The sequence below is a fragment of the Rhea americana genome, unplaced genomic scaffold, assembly GCF_003343005.1.
Source record: "Rhea americana isolate MKP2758 unplaced genomic scaffold, rheAme1 scaffold_157, whole genome shotgun sequence".
Taxonomy (NCBI): domain Eukaryota; kingdom Metazoa; phylum Chordata; class Aves; order Rheiformes; family Rheidae; genus Rhea; species Rhea americana.
In genome coordinates, this window is record NW_028185672.1 from 2,007,394 (window position 1) to 2,027,904 (window position 20,511).

General features: G+C 40.7%; 1 protein-coding gene across 1 annotated transcript in view; it reads left to right on the plus strand.

Moving 5' to 3' along the window:
* GRID2 (glutamate ionotropic receptor delta type subunit 2) overlaps positions 1-20,511 on the plus strand; it is a 689,884-nt gene that overhangs the window by 605,993 nt on the left and 63,380 nt on the right. The window contains exon 14 of the mRNA XM_085299928.1: positions 13,568-13,734. Within this exon, the coding sequence (XP_085156054.1) occupies positions 13,568-13,734 (167 nt within the window). The remainder of the gene's footprint in view (positions 1-13,567; positions 13,735-20,511) is intronic.

Here is a 20,511-nt window from a genome sequence, read left to right on the forward strand (position 1 = left end):
AAATACAATGCATCTGTAATGAAAAAGCAGTAGATAAGCAGCTGTATTATGCAAGTGTGTATCTACCAAGGGGTTCTGGTCAGAACATAAATCAAAAAGCAGTAGCGTAGGTTGTTTATCACTCTGACCTCAAGATGGAATTTCCTTGTAATACATTTCTAGCAAGATTTCTCAATGTGTGACTAAAGAAACCTAGGACACAGCACCTTTCCATTAGCGAACTTTTGTCGTTAAGAGTGATACGCATTCCCCAGAAGCCTCGAAATCTCCCAGTAAAGTATCACACTTCCAGCAGTGTTGGCTGCAACTCCTGGGTATTCCTTGGTGTAGGAGGGGGATGGTTGGTGCATTTTTCTCTGTGATTGATGCAAGGTACTGCAATGTGCTTTRGTCCAGAACAATCTGAATTTGGTGGCCTCTGGGAGGCACTGTAAAAAATAATGTGTCCTGCAGCATGGAGAAGGGATGTGGGCAGGCCTCCTAGAGTAAGGACAGTTAGAAGGTGAACATTCCACGTTTGAAAACCTCTAAGTTTTGTTTTGCCCATGTCTGAAGTTCTGAACATTGTTGYGTTTCGTGTGGCACTTCCGTATGCTCTGGGAAGGCTGCTGGACCTCTCCATAGGCACTGGTACCCCATTGCCCCATTCGTGGGTCCTAACTGAGTAGAGGTAGGAAAGAAAATACAGAGTCTGCTCACACTAGATAGAGGAGAGGAGTGCAGCTAGTGCTTCTTCAGAGGAATTTGGTATGAAAAAAAAGTAAGTGCTTATTAGCAGCAGTGTTTTAAGAATCAAAACTTTGGATTCAGGTACTGAAATATTGCCCAAGCATCTCTTTAGACACATAAATTGTTATATGAATTTTTCCTAAACGTTGCTAAGGAGCATGTTGCAGTTCGCAGCATAGTCTGTAAACAGTGCACAATAATACTGGTGCAGATTGGTCAAGTATAAACAACGAAGGCCGGAGTGATTTCTCAGTCAAGAGAAACGTGAGCATCAGTTAATGAACGTTTGCAAAATGCCTACAGTGCTTCAGATGAAAGAGACCAYGCTATTATTAAACTGAACATCTCTGCTTGTGCTGTAGTTGTGCTGGAAGCTAAATGAAGGAGATGATTTTCTTTAAACAACATCTTATTCTTGATTAGCTTGATCATTYGATCGTTGTGGATCTAGGAAAGTGAGCAGCACAAGGTACGCAACAAAGAAAGCAGAACAAGAGAAGGTGAAAAATGATAGGAGCTCACGGGCAGGAATCAAAGTAGACAAACCCAAAAGTAAATCAGAGGAGCTCCTACAAAAAATCTGGCTAAAGTAATAACGTGTAACATGTTTGGGAGTGATAAAGGTTGTGGAAAACGTTCAGGGTGTTCTGTCTTTCCTTTGATGTCAATAATCTTGATTTAGAAAACTGCACTTCCGAATATGCCAGCTCTTTCTATGGTGCTGAGAGTCTTCCCGCATTATCAGGCACTGTTAGATCTTGAAATGAAGTTTAATGGCAACGAGTGGAAACATCAGCAAAGCATATAACTCAATATCTTATAAACGGCATCTGACAGGTTTTACTGCTTTTCTTGATGAATCTGTCCGCTTCCCAACTAACCTCCTGCTTTTCAAATCCAGTACAGAATCTCCCATTTCAGCCTCTCATCRACTAGCTTATCCACTGGGGTCTCTGTCTTCTTGGAGCAACCCAGCAAAGCTTTGGGGTGGGTGGAAAGGTGGACTACAGTAATTTACAACTGTACTTGTGTTGCCCTATCTTTCTACAACACTCCTCCTCATGCCTTGGAAGGTAATTGCTTCCTACATCCAGCATGAGAACCCTTTAGCTTAAATTTGGCACCTAATGAAAACAGTTCAGTGGTAAATCACRTTATTATTTGTATTTGCATCAACCGATCTGAAGCTGGCTTGAGTGTTTCAGACCTCGTGAATGTAGTAACGTGGAGGGGAAATCTCATAAGAACGGCTATTGTTTTGGTATTTTGGAATGTAATGTCCAGAATAGCTGAATGGAGACAAATCACATCCAAATAACAGGCTTGAAAAGGGTTTATTTTGAATTTGTTTCTAATAATAGTCCTAAGCAAGCCTGGTGGAGTTTCTTGAGTCCCTATAGAGTTTGACATGGCATACTTTTTGACAGATGCTGTGTCAAATTGTATTGTATCTTTTCATGATTTCTATTTGCACATACTCTATACTGCCTTCAGTATGTTTTAGTTATTACAATTCAATAAAATTTATAAACTATGAGGTATTTGTAATGCCCTGTGACAAGTTTTAAATATATCATGTGATCTACAGCTTTGATTTAGTATGTATCGTATTATACTCGTTCTAGCGCTTTTTTGTTTTCATTATGCTCTTGCCATATTTTATGTCCTTAGAGATCTGTTTTATCTCTCTGTTCGTTCAGCTGCAGTATTGCTAGTCCTAGGTTCTGCTCTGAACCTAGCTACCCATGTAGCTACTTGCCGATCACTCACTCAGTAGCTGCCAAATGTAAATGCCTGTTATGTTAATGTGTACTGGGCCTTAGATTCCCATTGAMCTTTTGCAGTATTGAGCTCTAAATAATTTGAAATATGGCAAAAGGAATAAACATAGCTAAAAAGAAGAAGCCAAACGAGACAGCTGAAAATACTACTGTGTTTTCATCTTCTTCAGCTATAATAAAATATGCTCTCCATAGATATGTCAAATATAAGACAAAAGAGGATATATTTGCCTGGCATTGTGCTTCTTATGCTTTCTTGTATATATTTTATGATTTAGCATTTTCTAAAATTTTACATGAACAAAATAGCAACAAAGATACCACACTGAATTTGATACAGATCTCCATCAATACGAAATATGTTCCGTTTGTGTCTGAAGGGGACCATATTTTTCAGAACGAGAGCCCACATGCRTGCAATTGTATTTTATCTGATGTTAACATAACGGAACACAGAAAGGAGACAATTCTGTGTACAAAGTACTCTGTAGCTGCGTAGCCATTTGTGCATGTGCAAAACCCTCCGTTTTCAYGTAGAGTGTGGCCCGGCACACAGTTTTGCATGTTTCTCCCAGGCTTCTTTTCCCCAAAAGGTAGTCAGGCATATATTGCCAACGTGTAAAAAGCTGCGTGGCATCCTTTAGTATCTCCCTGAACAGGTGAAAAGACAAATTGGTGTTTCCCATTTAGAAATGCGTACTTAAGGGAGATGGAGCGAGCCAAAACAATAGACTTGGGCAACTAAGTGTTTTATGCTTTTTCTTTGGCAGCCAGTTAAGGCCTTTTCTGTGCTCTCACCGCTGCACTGGCAGCTCAGCGCCTCCCCGGATGCAGTGATGTATTGTGACTTCTCTCTAATTCTTCCAAAGTCAGAGAAAAACTGCCGCTCTGCACAGCGTTTAGTGTAATGCGTATCCAGTGTGCTCTCCCTCCCATAACGTCATTCTGTAAAAGACAAATTATTTTTTAAGTTAACTCAGAAGGGGAACTATTAATGTAGTATAAATGTATTTGGAAATTAACAATCAGTTTAGATGCTGATTATTCTTATAGTTTGTTTTTCAGTGAAGGCAAAATAACAAAATTAATAACAAGACACTGAATTAGGTCATTTTTTGAGCAGTGCCCACATAGTTCCTAGTCAAATCTGCTGCACGTTGGATGAAGGGCTGGAAGGCGAGGTAGATAATTTTATGATGTTACTGCTTGCGTTTTTCATTTTCCTTCCCTATTGTCTAACGTTAATTAATGAAACGATTTCTGGTACTCAAGAAAGATATTCACTGGTACACACAATTAGCTGGGCACTTAGCTTTCCACACTGATGCCTGATTTATGAGTACATTCAGTCTGCATGTAAGAAAATCTCAGCTGATGGTCCTAATTCTAGGTCAAATGCTACTTCATTTTAAGAAGGAAAATCAGCTGATTGCATTGCATCATAGCAATCAAAGTGTAGTTTTTTGAAAAAAACCTTTATCATCAGTTTTTCCRTGCCACAAATATTTTAACACCTTTTTTTATTACTTATCTCAAAGATGCCTTGATATTTTTATTATTTTTATTAATGTGGTTAGTAAAGACAAGACCAAGTACTTGAAGTGCTTAACTCACTTTTATTATATTTTGCAAAAAGCATACCAAAGACACAAGGTATGCACATCACATTCAAATTAAGACATTAAGCAAGACTGGCTGACTAATTGGACTGTATCTTTATCTTAGAACTATTCTTGTTTATGGTCTGATGAGATTTCACAGCATGTTTTCTCCAAGTTTGAATCTCAGAGGCTTAGACAAAATGTAATGAGACATAAGTTGCCATGATGACCACACTTACAGGAAATCTAGAGTGAAGTCCAAAATACATTTGCTTATTGCATTAATGATTCTTTTTATATATGTTTAGATTTTTTTTAAGATGCCTGCAAACATAAATCAAGTGAAACAGAGTTGTCATTAGGGATTTTTCCACTGGAATAGTACAGTAATTGAWATTGAAACTGTCTAAGGAAGGATAAAATTTTATAAAACATTATTGTTTATCTCTAAAAGTTTTACAGTTGTCAAAATGTTCAATTAGAATATTTCTGTATTAGCTGTTAATTTTTTGATCAAAAGGGGTTTTCAGTTTCATTTCATCATGTTAATTCATTCCAAGGAAAAAGATCAAGCTAAAATCAAGTTGCAACTGGAATAAAACATTGTGATTGCTTCAGTTTGAATTTTATTATTATTTTTAGTCCCCAAATCTGAAATATTTTTCCTTAAATCAAAATCTTGCAAATTCTTTTGCAGAAGGATAACTATTTTCTGCCCAGCTCTATTTATCATTTTCATTGTGCAAAGGCTCCATGTTTAACATTGTCTCCCTGAGTTTGTGTCAAGTATACTGCCCTAGAATTTTTGTTGATCACTGTTATGGGAGTGTGAAGGGATTAGAAATCATTCCTGGRAAAAAAATCACTCCTGAATGAATCCTTGGCACAGTTAAGGAATCAAGTGATTGTTTTACAATGATTTTTCTGGTAATTGTTGGGGAGATTTTTGTTGCTGTTTCCTGTTTCTGTCAACTGCAAATGTTTATTTCTAGCACCTGAGATACCATTTTTGGACAGGTCAGGATGTTAGAAATCGTAGTCGGCTGTGACTTGCATTTCATTCAACATTCACAGGTGTGAAATGAAAATGAATGTTRTAACAGTGTTGTAACCTGGTACTATCAGAAACGACTGCAGGGGTTGTAGGCAGAGATGAACTCAGTTCTGTACATCTAAAGGCAAAGGCTTTAAGTATGTCACTCTCTAAGGACGCAAAAGCCCAGCTTTTACCCACACCTAGAGATGCAATAAGCAATAAGGCCATAAACAAATTCTTAGYGGGATTTGAAAAGTGCCCAGGTGCCTAAATTGTATTGGCTTGGATGCTCTCTGAACTTGAAACTCCTTCTGGATACCGTTTGTGTCTTTAGGCACTTATTTGCGGTGCAAGCATTTGACCTGGGTACTTGTCACCACTGACTGTGTAGTAAATGACAGGCGCTAAGCTGAGCAGCGAGGACATTAGCAGGAGCTCAGARGTGGGCCTTGAAGAGGATGTGTTTGGACTACACAAGATGCATCGTCTGTGTTTTCTGCCCTGCCACCCTGTGCAGCTCACTGCAAGGCAGGCAGCAGCACAGAAGAACTGGCTTTTACGGTAACAACACGGACCAATACGTGAAAATTTTGTTAGGTCTTCTCATCTTTTCAGTTGTCTGCATTGCAGTTTTTCCAGAGTAAGAAGCAGCTTTAAAATCTATCACAGGCCCAGTGAAATTTGCTGTAGTTACTGGCTCAGCTTGGAGGCATCGAGCTGGACGACCCAAGTCCGTTGCTTCGTGCCCAGCCTGAGCTTGTGAGGGGCAGCGCAGGTTGTGAGCGACTGCTGCTTCGTGTCACCTGCTGGGAGTTTTGCCTCAAAACGAGGAGAAACAGTCTGCAATGTTGCGTGATGGAATTTCAGAGAAAAGGGGGTTTTGCAAAACGTCTCTTTTTGGAACTCCAAGATACCATAGCTGCATTTGCARTGCCAGACTGGTTCCATCAAAGCTTGGGCAGGAAATGCTTATTGAAAAGTGAAAGGATAAAATGGTTCAAAAGAAGATAGTAATTAATAAATTACTTCTTGTGAATAGTGGAACATACTAAAGCCTCCTACCTACTCTGAAAGTGGTCCGAGCTCCTGAGATCTTGTACGATAATATAAGAAATGAAAGGTAAATCATTTTTTAAAAAAATAAGTTTCTGAAATGAAACTCTTATCGTTTCAAATGATTTTTTACTGAAGAATTTTTCATTAAAATTGGGACTGTTTTGCAAAGAGCTCTTTTGTGGTTATAGTAGTTTTTCAGATGAAGAAGTGCTTTTGATGAGTAATATTTTTGCTTTTGATGAGTTTTCTACCATTTAGGTGGTGTTCRGTGTGTATTTCTTTGACTAAGAAACACTGCACACATACTCCAGTTATACAAACTTTGCTTCTATTTTAAAGAATGGTGGAGCCATGAAATTTAGGACCCCAAGAAACCTCAACTTAGGTGTGCTGGATTGATTTAATTTAGAGAGGCAGGCTGCTTCCCTAAATTCGCCTGTATTTGTCGTCTCCCTGACACGCTAATCCAGAGAATTTTACTTCTTCACCCAAATGAAGAGGATTGATCTGAGTATATGTTTCCATGTGTAAATGTTCTTTTGTTGTGGATTAGCTGCCACAAAAATACAAATATATTAGAACAGAGAAGTCGCCATAGTGACATTTGGTTTAAATTTGTCTCATTAATGAGACTGCCACCTGGCTACCTCAGATCTAGGTCTCTGAGGAATGCTTTCATAGAGTTTCTGCRTGTGACCTTCACTAGCGATGCCCTTAAAATAATCTCCATTAGTATCTGCAGCGCTAGATTGTCATAAAATAAATGAGAGGCTCATCTGAAAAAATAGCTTCCTTGCCTTCCAGAGGCCTGCGTTGCTCGGCGTCCCTTTTCCTTTTTGTGCCTTCTTTTCTCTGCTGCTTCTCCTCCCTCTGAAATTAACACCAGCTGTAATTGAGCGCGGTGCAGCTGCGGGTCGCTGATCCGCGTGACCTGCTGCCTTTTTAGTGCTTTGCTGTGATTACCTGGAGATAGGGCTGGCTCTGTTCTCCTGCCGCGCTCCGAAGCTGCACCTTTGCTTGCCCTTCGCTCTGTTTTGCTCAGGTTATTTTCTTCCTTGTAACTTTTGCGACGTGTTTTAATTACGGTGGCAAAATGTGAATGCAGTTGAGCAATGGATAAACAGTCGACAGCAAAGGCCTGAAGTGCCCTCTCACCGCGGTGTTGTCATACCTGAGTGATTCCGCTAATTCCGGAGGAATTAGTCTAGGTCTGCCCAGTACAACAGAAAGTGCGTACGATCGTGAGGCTTGTCTCAAGAAGTTGGCAGCGGATTATACATAAGGAATTAAAACTTCATCCGGAAAAGCATTATCTGGAGCAAATAGACATGCCATTAAAGCCTGGTGTGGCAGTGTAATGAAAGGTGAACTCCACGCAAAGGAAGAGAAGAGGTTGGGTTTTCTAACCTCTTCTTTCTTCTTTCTTCCTCAGTGTTTGGTTTCTTACTGCTGTCCACTCTTGGGTGCTAGCTCAATAATGCTTTTAGAAATGAGCCTGCACATTCCTGTTTGAATAGATACCAAAGATAATTTGCACTGTTTGTCCGAGTAATTCATGAATTTCAGTAGCTCTCTACAGACCTTGCAAAATGGCAACCTGAAGAGGGGGCAGGGGGGGTATATTTATTTATTTAACTACTGCTTGCCATGACCATTGAGTAGGGTTGCATGTATACAGAAAATTTTCTTCTGTGCTCTAGATTCCAGGCTGGGAGTACCACTSCCATCGCGCACCGCAGGCAGCTCTCTGAGGGACTCCTGTCATGCAACTTCAACTGCGTGACTGGGTTTTACTTTTAAGTTATGTAGATCAGCCACGAGCATAGGCTTAYGAGAGACTGGGGCAAGAAGCTGCAAAGCTGTGCTTCGGTGGAGATCTTCAGAACCACAGAGGGTTTAATTCTGAGAGAACTCTAAATTAGTGGGTTTAGTTTTATGCAACAAACTGAAACAAAGGATTTTATTTAATTAGGATCCAAATAGAAATTGTTCAGAGTTGTTCCTTTTGTGAACAAAACAAGAATTTGAAATCTTTGTCGTTGAACGAAATAAGCTAGCAAACTGGAATTTCTCTGAAGGCAGAAGCTCTGACTTTTGCTTCAGTCTGATGAACAGCAACTTCATTGGCCTTTTGCAAGAGGATTACGGAGATTAATGCGTCTCCATTCTCTTCTGCTGAAAAAAACATCATGAATACCACTAAGCTATTTGGCTACATCTGACAAACACAAAAATTTAGATTTAAGCTTCCACCACAAATTTTGTCGTTGCCCATTTCAGAGCACAATATCCCCATTTTGTATATTAGCTCTCACTCATGTATTTGCAATTATTCTTTCAGTTTTGTTCCCTCTTCTTCATTCTCTCTGCAATAGCAGGCTTCCCAGGGCTGTTTGGCAGAACAAAGTACAGTCTTCTGCTGTCTGCAGCCGTCGTTTCCACGTGGGATGTGCAAAAATCGCGTCAGAAATCAGAGAGGCTTGTGCCGAGGTCTCAGACACGCACTGATAGGCGTAAGGCCAGCAGAGTCCRACGGCGCTTTTCCTCTGCGCTGTTGGTGTAGCGAAGTGGTGGGTACTGGTGGGTGTGTAGCGGGGGACCTGTGGAGCCCTGAGCAGGGCAGGTCATTAACTAGTGCCCCTGATTGCTCTCACGGTGGAGCTGGAGCTGCCRCTGGTCCGCTCCGTGGACGTCTGCTTCTGCAGACGTTCTCACCTGGGAACGTCTTGGGCACAGAAGACGGGCGTACGGCAACGTGAGAGGGGAAGGATGGTGCCAGGCGCGTATGGGAATGCACACGGAAACAAAGCCACTGCGTCGCTGGGGTGGGCAAACCGCATATCCAGAAAATGCTTTTCATCAGCATTATCTTGTCGCTTTCAGATATTTTTTTTTAATCTGCACTGTTTTAAACAACTGAACTTTAAGATTTCCTGGGCCTTAAATATTGTTTTATTTTTTTACAACAGTTGTGTGTATGCGTGCGCTTTGTGTATGATGAAATACTTGAGAGGTCTGTAGGAGAAATAACTGCTAATTCTGTTTAACCTGCACTTTGTCTTAATGCATTTTTAATTCGTAAGGATTTCTGGTATTTCTTTCAAAGAGGAATTTAAGATATACAAAACATATTGTCCAAGTATTCAAATGTGAGAGTCATAGTAGCTGATTGTTGTTTACTTAAAATTATTTCTGCTAAAGTATGTAACTCTCTAGACTTAGGAATGTATTTTTAGAATTTTGGAGTTGYACACAAATACATTAATCAGCTCACTCTCCATGCACAAGATAGCTTTAAGAAGAAATATAATCCATATCAGTGTTGACATAAAATATGTCCATATGCAACAGTGTAGTGGCTTTAACTGCTTTCCTAGTACAACTCAACTATTTTTTGGTGGAGTCATCAAGGATACATTTTAACTATTATCTACAGTCAAGACTTCAGCAAATAAAATTCTCACGAATGTGCAGTGATACAGAGCCTTATAAAAGTAGTTTTATCATCTATGTGCTGATGCCCCTTCTTCTGTATGAAAGTTCACAGTTCATCAGTTCACAAAACTCTAAAGTGAAGTTAAACATTTTTTCCTGCTCACATACCTCCTGGTTTCAYTTAATTTCCAGTGTAATGCATGAGTTCAAATAACCCGTAAGGACAAAAACAAATTCAGTGTTGTTTCTATTTTTTTTTTTATGTCAACATTCATCAGAGGCTCCAACATCTTTTTTAGCCTCTACTTTACCAGCAGGTGGGATGCCAGGGCAAAGGATACGRTTTGAAGTGTTAGTTCTCTGTACCCTGGTTGACCAGAAAGCTGGGATTGCTGCTGAATAATAATATGCTGCCTTCATACAAATGCCTGCCTGGTGCTCCTGTGCTGTGTGAGAGTGCGTGAACTGCATTCAGATTTGCCATCCTCCTGAAATGGTGCTMTCTCAACATAAAATGACAAAATAAGGATCTGGAAACCTAGAATCAGGCATGCAGGTCTTCTGTGAGTAGTGAATTATATGCGTTAGAAAGAACCGTTTCTTTTTCCAAGGTTTTTCTTTCATTTAGTCCCCATAATTGACTGGCCGTAAGCTCCTCAGCTTTTTCTCACGATGCAGAACTGGAATTTTTGCTACTCATTTTATGGCTCAAAGTAGAAGTCTTCAGTATTGCTAGAGACATGTGGTCCTTTTAGTAAGGGGGGCTGGGGAGAGACATAAAGGTATTTTAATTGACTTTTTGTCCTGAAATTCCCTTCTCCTTTTCACACTGAGCATCCACCCCCCTTTTCAAACGGTAGTTATGCATTATTTTTAGGTGCAAATCTTTAAATATCGGCAGTGTTCCAGATATGCTATACTATAGCAAAATTTTATTCTTAGATTTTTAGGTTAAAACCAGTCTTCAGCTTCCTGAGAGATCCATGGACAGAAAAATTGAAGGCTTTATAATACAGATCTCAGAGGAAGTGTACACTAAAACCTGAATCCGATTCCTCCTGAGCTGCCAGGCAACTTTGATTCTCTCTTAGAAGATAGTTTTTTTTCCCTGTATAAAAAATTACTAATTGGAGAAAGTTCAAAAGTAGTGTTACTGTTAATGGGAGGACTGAAATGATAGATTTGCTAGGAAAGATTGAAAAAAGTTATATTAGCTGTTTCTAGCCCGGCTATCTATCACAAAAGTTCATCAACAGGTGAATGGTGTCAGCCCCAAAGTGAGAGTGTTTAGAACTGCACAAGGGAAAATAGCTAGGAGTGACAGAAGAAAATTATAAAAAAGAAATAAAAATAAATATGTTGAATAGCAATAAAAACTGTTAGACTGAGGAACAGTTCCATAAAGAAAGTGATGCAAGCATGACAGTTGCAACTTGAGTATGCTCCGTGGATTTATATTCCATAGATACGTAAATTCATATGGTAGAAATGCTGAAAAGGAGGTGTTTTATTGCATGGCACAGTCTTGTTTTGGAGGGAGATGGTTGGGATGATTCCACCTCCTTCATTCTCTCTTTCCTGCCTTCTGCACTTTAACTGAGACTTGCCCTGGTCTATCTATGAAAAGTAATGTCTTGGTGGGGAATTATCGGGTCTGCTCTAAGGCATACGTCGCTTCATCACACATATTATTGACAATAAGTACTTTTACCGCTTTTATATATTCTCACTGTGAGTTGTTTTACAGCAAGACAGCCAAGTCAAGAGGATTTTTCCTGACCAGCTGAGCAGCTGATGAGTCTCTTTACTTAGGTGACCTCAGTATAATAGGAAGTTAGAAGGGTGAGTTAGGATAAAAGTCRTTATCAAAACATTAACCTCAAAGGTTAATTCCCCTTATGTAAAACCACTTGTTTTTTTGAATCCCATTTTTACTTAATGCTTGTATTTAGCAAATCCATCTGATCCTTTTCATGATTTATGTTTTTTGCCCCTCTGATCCTCTGCTTTTGCCTCCTATTTCCCTCATGTGCTATCTGCCTATGGGAAGGACACATCATGCTTTTCCGGTCCTTCAGACTGTGTCATTATCCTTGCAAAGGCTCCTAGGAAGGGCTTTTCTGTCAGCCACGCTGCCTTCGTCTTTGCCAAATTGTGCCCTTAGACGTATCAGAGTAAGTGCACAGGTGCTAACCCGAGCAAGGAAGAGCTCTGTGGGTTGTAGGGCCCATAAAATGAGCATACAAGCGGTATGATGATGAGTTTGCTTTTGTCCCTTATTCCCTGGCCATTTAGAGAGACCTAAACCTCCACTGGGAGAAAGAAAACCATCGCTGACCATTTTCAGAGCCTGAAGATTAAAAGCGACCCAATCCCACATTCAGTGTCTGTTTTGAAAATATTTTTTTTTATATCCTGCCAAGCCCTCTGAATCCACAGATATTGTAGTTCCCTCTCTGTTCCAAGATCTGCACAAATCCTCCCCCTACCATGTCTAAAAATGCAAATAGGAAGTATTCCCTTTCCTGGCCTGCGGTGTCTAATTCAGATTGATTATGCATGAAAAGGAATGTGTCCCAAATGCAATAGTTCCTTGTGCACTACATCTTGTGAGCAAGCAGCCGGTGTGGCTTGCTTCAGTAACTTTTATATGTAAACAGTCTTTAAAAACATAATCTACATTGTCAAAGCCTAATCTAAGTGATGTACTGACATTGCTTATTTTGATATGCTGACTTGGTTTTGAATTCTCTTTGGATTGCCTGGCCCCAGATGGCCTTTTTGTGTTTTGTTTACTTTTCACTAAGCTGTCACATATTTATTCCCATTAGATGTACAAAGTCAATGGGTTCAGCCTAGTTTTACAGCATAGTTGGCTAATATGGCATAGAGAAAACGCTGAGTGAAGCCAAGCAGAGGGTCAGGAGAAAAGCAGTGTAGTTCTTCAGGCCCAACATAGACACCAACGAAACAGAAAAATGGTAAAAAATCTATTAGAGCAGGTAGATATTTTTTTAGAAAATATTTTGATCGGAAAATGAAAATTCATTAAAATATGGAAAAGTTTGTTTAGACTGAATTTCTGTTTTTAAAAACTTGTTTCTGAACAACATCTGAAATTTTATATACTTCCTATATTTTTAAATGAAAAATTTTTGGATTTGTTTCAAATGTTGACGGATAGTAAAGTCTTACTTTAAAGCTCATAAAAACAGCGAGTTGTTTTGAATTTATCTTAATTAGACAATTAGAATGACTTAACATGCAGTTTATTGTACAAAAGTCTTTGAAGATGCATGAAAATCCTTCATGCTGGAGAAACGCTCTTGACAAATCTAGTTGGCGTGATCTTGCCCTCAAGCAGGTAGAGAGTCCCAAAGACAGAAAGGGACATTAATGACAAGTCGCCTCTGTCTACGTGAACCACTGTGTTATCTTTTGACCAAAGTGAAGAGCATGGCTGAAACATGCACCATACTGAATTCTTGAATTATGGTCTTTCATCTTTATATCCGCGCACTTCTCCCAACACACATACATATATTCCCTCTAAATGCTTGTTTTAATGGTTCAGAGAAACAACTTACTGGTTTTTGTTTGTTTGTTTGAATTTAGTATTAATGAAGGGGGCCTGACATGCCCCCCCATTCCTTGAGTGAGGCCAGTACAAGTTTTCTGCACAGTGCTGATTCACTGATGGYACGTTGTTCTCAAATCACACTAAATTTCTTGCATTTCTGCTGAGGTGCTAGGTGAAAGCATCAAGTGGTAGCACTCCTGGTGCATTTTTTGCATTGAAAACTCTTGGGCACTTAAACTTTACTTGCCTTAAAAAACAAACTGCAGTGGGACTGTCACGCTTTGAGGTGCACGTACGTCCTTTTGGACATGACTGCCGATAACCCGAGCTGTCGTTCTGTTTGCCGCAGGTGAAACATGGGAACTACGCCTTTGTGTGGGACGCAGCAGTACTGGAATACGTGGCCATCAATGACGCAGACTGCTCTTTCTATACGGTCGGGAACACGGTTGCAGACAGAGGATACGGAATTGCTCTGCAGCACGGCAGCCCCTACCGGGACGTCTTCTCCCAAAGGTAAGGCCTCAGAGAAGGAGAAACCCGTGCTGAGTGATCATCTCTCTCAGCTCCAGAACCTTTTCTTTATTTAACGTTCTATAAAGGAAAAGCATCTTGTGCTCACTATCAGCTTCTTGATTTTTGACACACGCGTTCATTTTCTCAGAGATACAGGATTGTTCACTTCTCTAGAAACTGCATTGGAAATACTTTGTGTTGCTTTTGTGTGAATTGTTCTTGTTTCTCTTGGAAAGCATGAATGATATATACCGGAYTTTGTTAGCAGGAAAATAAAGAAGGAGCTGAGGCATTTATTTTAAAGGGATGGCATGACTCAACCCTTTTTTTTACAGAAGCCTTTTCTTAAAAAAAAGCTTCTTAGCTTAGAAAAGAAAACTTGAACATCGTATAGACCTTTATTAGTACCCAAAAGTTTAGATGCTTATCCCAATACTAATCAATACCTTGAGCTACAAAAGTGAAATCTTTAGAGGTATTTATGGTACTGTATTTTTTACTAGGATCAGAAATTGTTTAAAAAAAAAATTTTTTAAGTGTTATTTCGGTGGTCTGACTTTTTTTAGGAAAAGATTTGGGCTAATCTCATGATCCCTTTTTTTTCTGATCCTTTTTTATTCTCTTAATCCATTTTCTGATGATTTGTGTTTGATGTGATTTTGTAAWAACAAAATTTTGCACTTGCTCTGCTGGAATTCCTTTTGTGTAGTTGATACAGTGAATGTGAACCACTGTCATATGAATAGGCTCCATTTCGGCTAGTGCCTCTGCCTTTGAACCATGGAGTAAAATAGGGGGAAAGGTAGTTAGTGAGTAACTTAATATGCAAATTCAGAGAAATCATTGCTCACACATACTGCATGAACGGAGAAGGCCTAAGTTGTTCCAATCGGTTATTTGGTGGGAATGATTTGGCTGCATTTTGTGCTGAGATAGCAATAACAAAATTCAGAAGTTCACAGAATCGATGTTGAGTTTAATTTCAATGAACCTTATATATGATTTATATAAAATACGAAGATTAGCATTATAGGGCATTACCCACTGAATACTTCAATATCCTGACTGTGACCAGGCAGGCTCTGCTAAATCTCTCAGTAATGTTCATGTTTTGCATGCAAAACCAGGGAGCAAATTTGCTTCCTGTAATCTTCGTAAGAAATGTGCCTAGCCGTTAGAGATCTCAGGTGCTGTTCAAGATGTTGAGTCAGTGTCTTCAGAATATAAGTAAGTTTTGAGTTCCMGAGTTTGAAGACGAAGAGGAGTTTCATAGGCTGTGTCTTCACTAGTAAATATAACAAGCCCGCCAAGTGACATGGCACGGCACATGGCCTGCATAGCTGAGCTGTCTTCGTCCTCCTCTCTCCCTGCTTTCCAAGTCAAAGTGAATGCATCAAAACCACCCCTTAGGAGCTGTTGCTGACGTCATTTATATAGTCGTTACAGTTTGCAGTGTTTTGGGGAAATGGTTAGTGCTGGGGCTGGTAAGAGCATGGCAGTATTCAGTACCCGGAAAGGCTACGTTATGACTTCTGATGCACTGCCTTTAGTGGCTTCGGCACCATTGCTCTGTGCAGCTCTGACGTTTCCAAGCACAATTTTATTTTGTTGCAAAATTGCAGCATTTCAGAGCATTGTATTTTGGAGGTATGCAGAAGCAGAAAGAAGTATAAAAGCCTACACCTATATAGCTCTTTTTATCTGAAGATCTTTGAAGCACTGTTTAAATATTAGCATTTCTCAGTGGAAAGTGAATGTCATTTCCTTTTAATACATAGGGGAACTGTGGTATAAAGCAACTTAAATGAATTTCCAAGGTCAGGTGTTTTCCAGCGGTGGAATCAGGGATCTTAAGCACTCGGACTTCTTCATTTTGTTTGCTGTTGTAATTATCAGAGCTCAAGTGGATGAAGAAATGGATCATCCCGTTAGCCACAGGAGAGTCTGGATGGCGATGCAAGACTTAGTACTGATGAGAAAATAACTCATTCCATTATCAGAACTAGGGGCTCAACAGAGAAATCAGGATGTGCTTAGGGTGATGCTAGCTACTGGAGAATTTAGAGGGGCTGAGATGTATATTCAGAAAATGTGTGTGCTGCCTTTAAATTAATTTTTATTTCTACATTAAGACAGCTTATTGTATTGCACTTTTAATTACACCCATAAATACAAATTTGCATTTTGAATCTGTGAACAACATTTTAGAAACAAACATATGAAAGAGGAAGCGTGCTTATAAGATAGATTTTCTAAAAACCCTTCAGTACTGTTTCTTACGATGGCTTCCATATAATTTTTACAAATCATCCTTACTTTTCTCCCTAATGAAAAGGCTGAACAGCCCTCAGCTGCTGCAGGCTGCATGCTAAATTGAGAGGGAAATAGACTTTGCTGGGTGGGATTAGCAAGTGTTCACATGAATATTTCACATTCTTTAATGCAGCAGGGAATCTCTTTGAAATATATTGGCATTTCTTGATCTTTCCCAAAATAAATATATCTATGTGAAAATACAGGGCTTCTCTTTTATGAAATTTCATATAAACCCATAAACTGCAGCGTGTTAAATCCCTAGAGTGCAGCCGTGAAAGGTCTGGCAAGATTACAGGAGATTTTGGTCTCAGCGCAGGAAGCATGGGCGTGAGGTTAAGACTTTTCATTACCTTTTCTGGGCAGTCAGGGGATTCCCAGAGAAAAGGAAAAAAGAAATAAAGAGGTGTAAATACTCACCTCTTCTCTCCAAGGCKACAGGGCATGAATTAGAGTCACAATAATGCTGTGGTAAAGTTTAGACTTTGGGGATTTCTGGGCATACTGTGCGTCCGGGGCGTCTGCTGTGCTGTTCTCCAGGGGCTCAACACGTTCAAAATACTGTGGGGCCTTTAGGGACGGTGACAACATCCACCCGATCTGGGAGGTGTTCCCGCCTCTGCGGTAGCCTGGAGTGCAATCACTCRGAGAGCCAGTTCCCTTTCCCCTTTCTAGCATTGTGCCAAGCTGGCACACCAGTTGGGCTAATGAAGAAAGGCATTAAAAATGCTGTCGCCCCCCCCGAGACACATCCAGGGCCTTGCAAAAGCAGGATTTCCTCGCGTCGTGTCCTTCCGTAGGTGATCGTGATAGCCCGTCCCTTTGCACCGCCAGCAGCTTGCAAGGCGCTAAAAGGAGGTTTGAAAGAGCTGAGCATACGGTGACGGCCAAAGGCACCGCGAGCCTCCGGGGGCAGCTGCGACAGCGCGGGCTGCCGTCCCGCCTGCCGGGGCCGGCATCGAAGGAGCCTCCGGGAGCACAGGGACCGCGGAGAGCGGTGGTCTGCGCTGTGGCTCAGTTAGCGCCCGAAGCCCTACGTGTGGGCGACGCGCTGACGCTAAGGTGCGCTTGCTCGGGTTGGCTGCCGTTGCGTTCGTCGCTTTCCCGAGGCACGGTGAGGCCTGCACCGTTTAGGGAGCAGCGTGGGTGCTCTTAACTGAACTGCTGCAACTGAAGATCAGAACTCTAATTCTAAAACACAAGTTTGGATGTAGTGAAGTACTAGTGGAGAATGTGGGAAACATGCACATAGTGTAAAAACTTCACGCTTTTTTTTTTTTTTTTTTTTATGCATTCCAGACCCAGCACAGGAAACAAATATTCAGAATCATGCTCTCATGTCTCTGGGAAATAAAAGGCTTTGGGGTTGAAAAAAAGCTTTGGGCCTTCAGTGCAGCGTGCAAGTGGCAAACGGTACACRGGAAACGTTGTAATGTTCAAAGTGCAAAATGAAAAAATAGCTTTCCTGTGGGTATGGTTTGCTGAAAGAGGCGGGTAGCCAACTGAAAGCATTATAAAGAAACTGGTCTTTGAGACCTTTCTTTTCTTACATACAGAGAATTTGTTTGGGACTGAAACAAAGACATTAGCAGTGAGCGTCATGAATGCAGAATAAGATTGCTAGTTTTCTGTATTAAGATTGCCATTTTTCTATATTCAGATGTGAAAATTGCCAGCTGAGGTCATAAGTAACTGCTATGACTGCTTTCTATATATTTCTRTCTCTGAGAACAGGTGCTTCCAGTCCAGCCACAAAACAGATACTGTGTGGTTGCAGCACAGATAATACAGAAAATGCTCTGGGTAATGTTTGAATGATGGACCTTTCATAGCGTCCTGATGACTCCATTCATGTGTTGCCGATTTTAATAAATATGCCTGGCTATGTCCTTAAATTGTCAGTGTCATATTACTGTCCCCTTGTCTTTGTCACTGATACGTAACCTTCTGAGCCCCAGCAACCTCCAGGCAGCATGTTGGATTTTTTCCTCTCTCTCTCCATTTTTTTTCTTAAGGTGAGGGCAGAGGCTTTAATAATAGGAACTGCCAGATTTCATAGGAAGTTTGAAGAGGAGGTGCCGTTTGGTTCCCGCGGAACTACATGCTAACGCAAACTTTGCCACCTCTTAGGAACGCTTTTAATCCTAAACTTTAAAACTTCCATTGCCCTTCTGGGAGGAATAAATATAATTGCAGATTCTTCTGGAGGATTTTGTTGGATGTCTGTATTTCCTATGGTGTGGCAGCAATTGCTGAGGCTCTGCGCATGTGGCTGGCTTCTGTCAGGGGTTAGGATGAGGCGGCAGCAGAGCACTCTGGTCCTGTTGGCGTCCTGCTTCCTCCACTGCTGGAGGGGCTTCAGCTCTGTGTGACAGTCCCAACCCCAGGTACCGTTAAAGGCAAGAGGAGAGGAAACACTAATTTCACGATCATCAGAGGCACGTGGCCCTGATTTTCACCAAAGTGATTGGGAGCTGTCAGCCTCAATCCTGCTGAAAAATTCATAAAGCCATAGTTGCTTTGCACTTCTCATGGTCCGAGAGCATCCATGTGCATTCTGCTCAAGTGACTTAACTTGCAAATAAAAGCAAACGCTGACAATAATAATAAAGAGTAAAGACAGAGTTGCCCTCAGTGACTGTAGTGTGTGTCTCTTGCTCATGACAGCATTTCACAGCACTCATCCCAGCAGGCAGTGAGCTTCCAGACACTTAAAGCTGCCCAGGTGCCAGAAGAGGAAGTGTAGTTGCACACCTCCTGCTATCGCTTTGTGAGGAGCGCGGTGTGCAGCGGCGTGGGGCGTGGAAGGTACAACTACGCTCTAGCTTCTGCCGAAGCCTCCTTTGGAATTTGGCATAAACCACAAAAGATCGCACAGAAATTGTTTTTCAACTAGAGATGCCAGTCGCTTCTTTCTGCCCTGGGAGGAAAAGAAATGGAGACATACAATGACTTTCTCGTGCAAGCTTGAAGACCCCTCAGTAGCTGAAAGCATTGCGCTGTTAGATATCCCAGACTTTGGAGACAAAGGAGAAAGCCATCCTGTAGCGTCTAAGACTTCCCCATAGCAAACCTTTAGAGGTACGCTTTATTCTTTCCTGTGCTTTTTTTGTCTTATCAGTGAATCCCTGGGTTTTACAATGCTCCTGCCCTAAACAGGATCCATAAATATGATGTGTTCTTCCTATCAGTAATTCTCTTTTTAGCTTTTCATTCCATGTCTTAAAGGTCACTGATATCCAAAGACTGCAGTGAAGAGAAAATTACTTCCTTCCCCACTACCTTGATTACTTTATCTGAGTCCTTGGGAATATGTACCCCTTTCTTTGACGAGATGCTCTTTTTTTATTTTTTTATTTATTTTTTTTGATAGAGACCCAAAAGTATGTCTCTTACTCTCTTTTTTATTTTATTATGTCTCTTATTCTCTTTTTTTATCTTATTATGTCTCTTGTTCTCTTATTTATCTTTTACCAGACATGGGAAGAAGAATTTTACATTGGCATCTTAACCCTGAAAAGGACTAGCCATAATGACATAGTATTAGATTTTTCTGTGATTAAATACAGTGATTAGCTGAAGAATGGCAGATGCCCTAGTAAGAGCTCAGATTGGCTTTGTCTTTGTTATTTACTTAGACCTGTAATACTGTTCTGGGATGCATATGTAACATTTTGAAAATTCCAGATTTCTGAGCATTCTGACTTGAAAATCCAGTCCCTTTCAATTCAGATCTAACACACAATAATAAGGTCATTTCTCAGATAACCAGGATACTAAATAGAAACCTTTCAGTAACATACCTATGTAATATTTCTTGGTCATCAAAAATAACACATTATGTCTGTATGTTTTTAGTAACTAGATAAGATTTGTAGGCATGCAACTGGAAACAGCATTAGGCCCTTAATTCGTGAAACGTGTCTTCCTTCCTGTTTTTCACCCCTGCCCTCCAGATAAAACAGTAACTGGTGTTCATGGCTGGAAATGTGACTTGCTCAGATAGCCGCCCGACCCTGATGGTGCCTGAGGCTGGCTGTATCTTGCCCATCTCCGTTCCTGGACCACCAATCCAGGCTGGAGACCCATAACCGCAAGTCTATTATCAGAAAATATATAGCCTCGTTCTGATAAAAAGAGTGACATTACTCTATAAAAAGCCTTAGCGGAAAGGACCTGCTGCACCACTACACGTTGTCTTCCCAGCACCCTCTGGCCAAGCTTGCCCTGCTTTCTGTAATCCTCTATAAGCATATTGCTGAGAGCTTTCCCCAGGGACCAGATGATCTGGCATTGGCCCATGGCATCCTACTCCACTAGCTGCCTAATGCAGAGCTGCAGTTTTTGAAGATTTCTGCACTGTCATCAGCAGTGTTTTCAGGTCTTATTATCCATTTGCATGTCACTTGTTAGCAGGGGTTGTCAGCTGTAGGACAGCAGAGGAGCAGTGGCTCCCACCCGTTG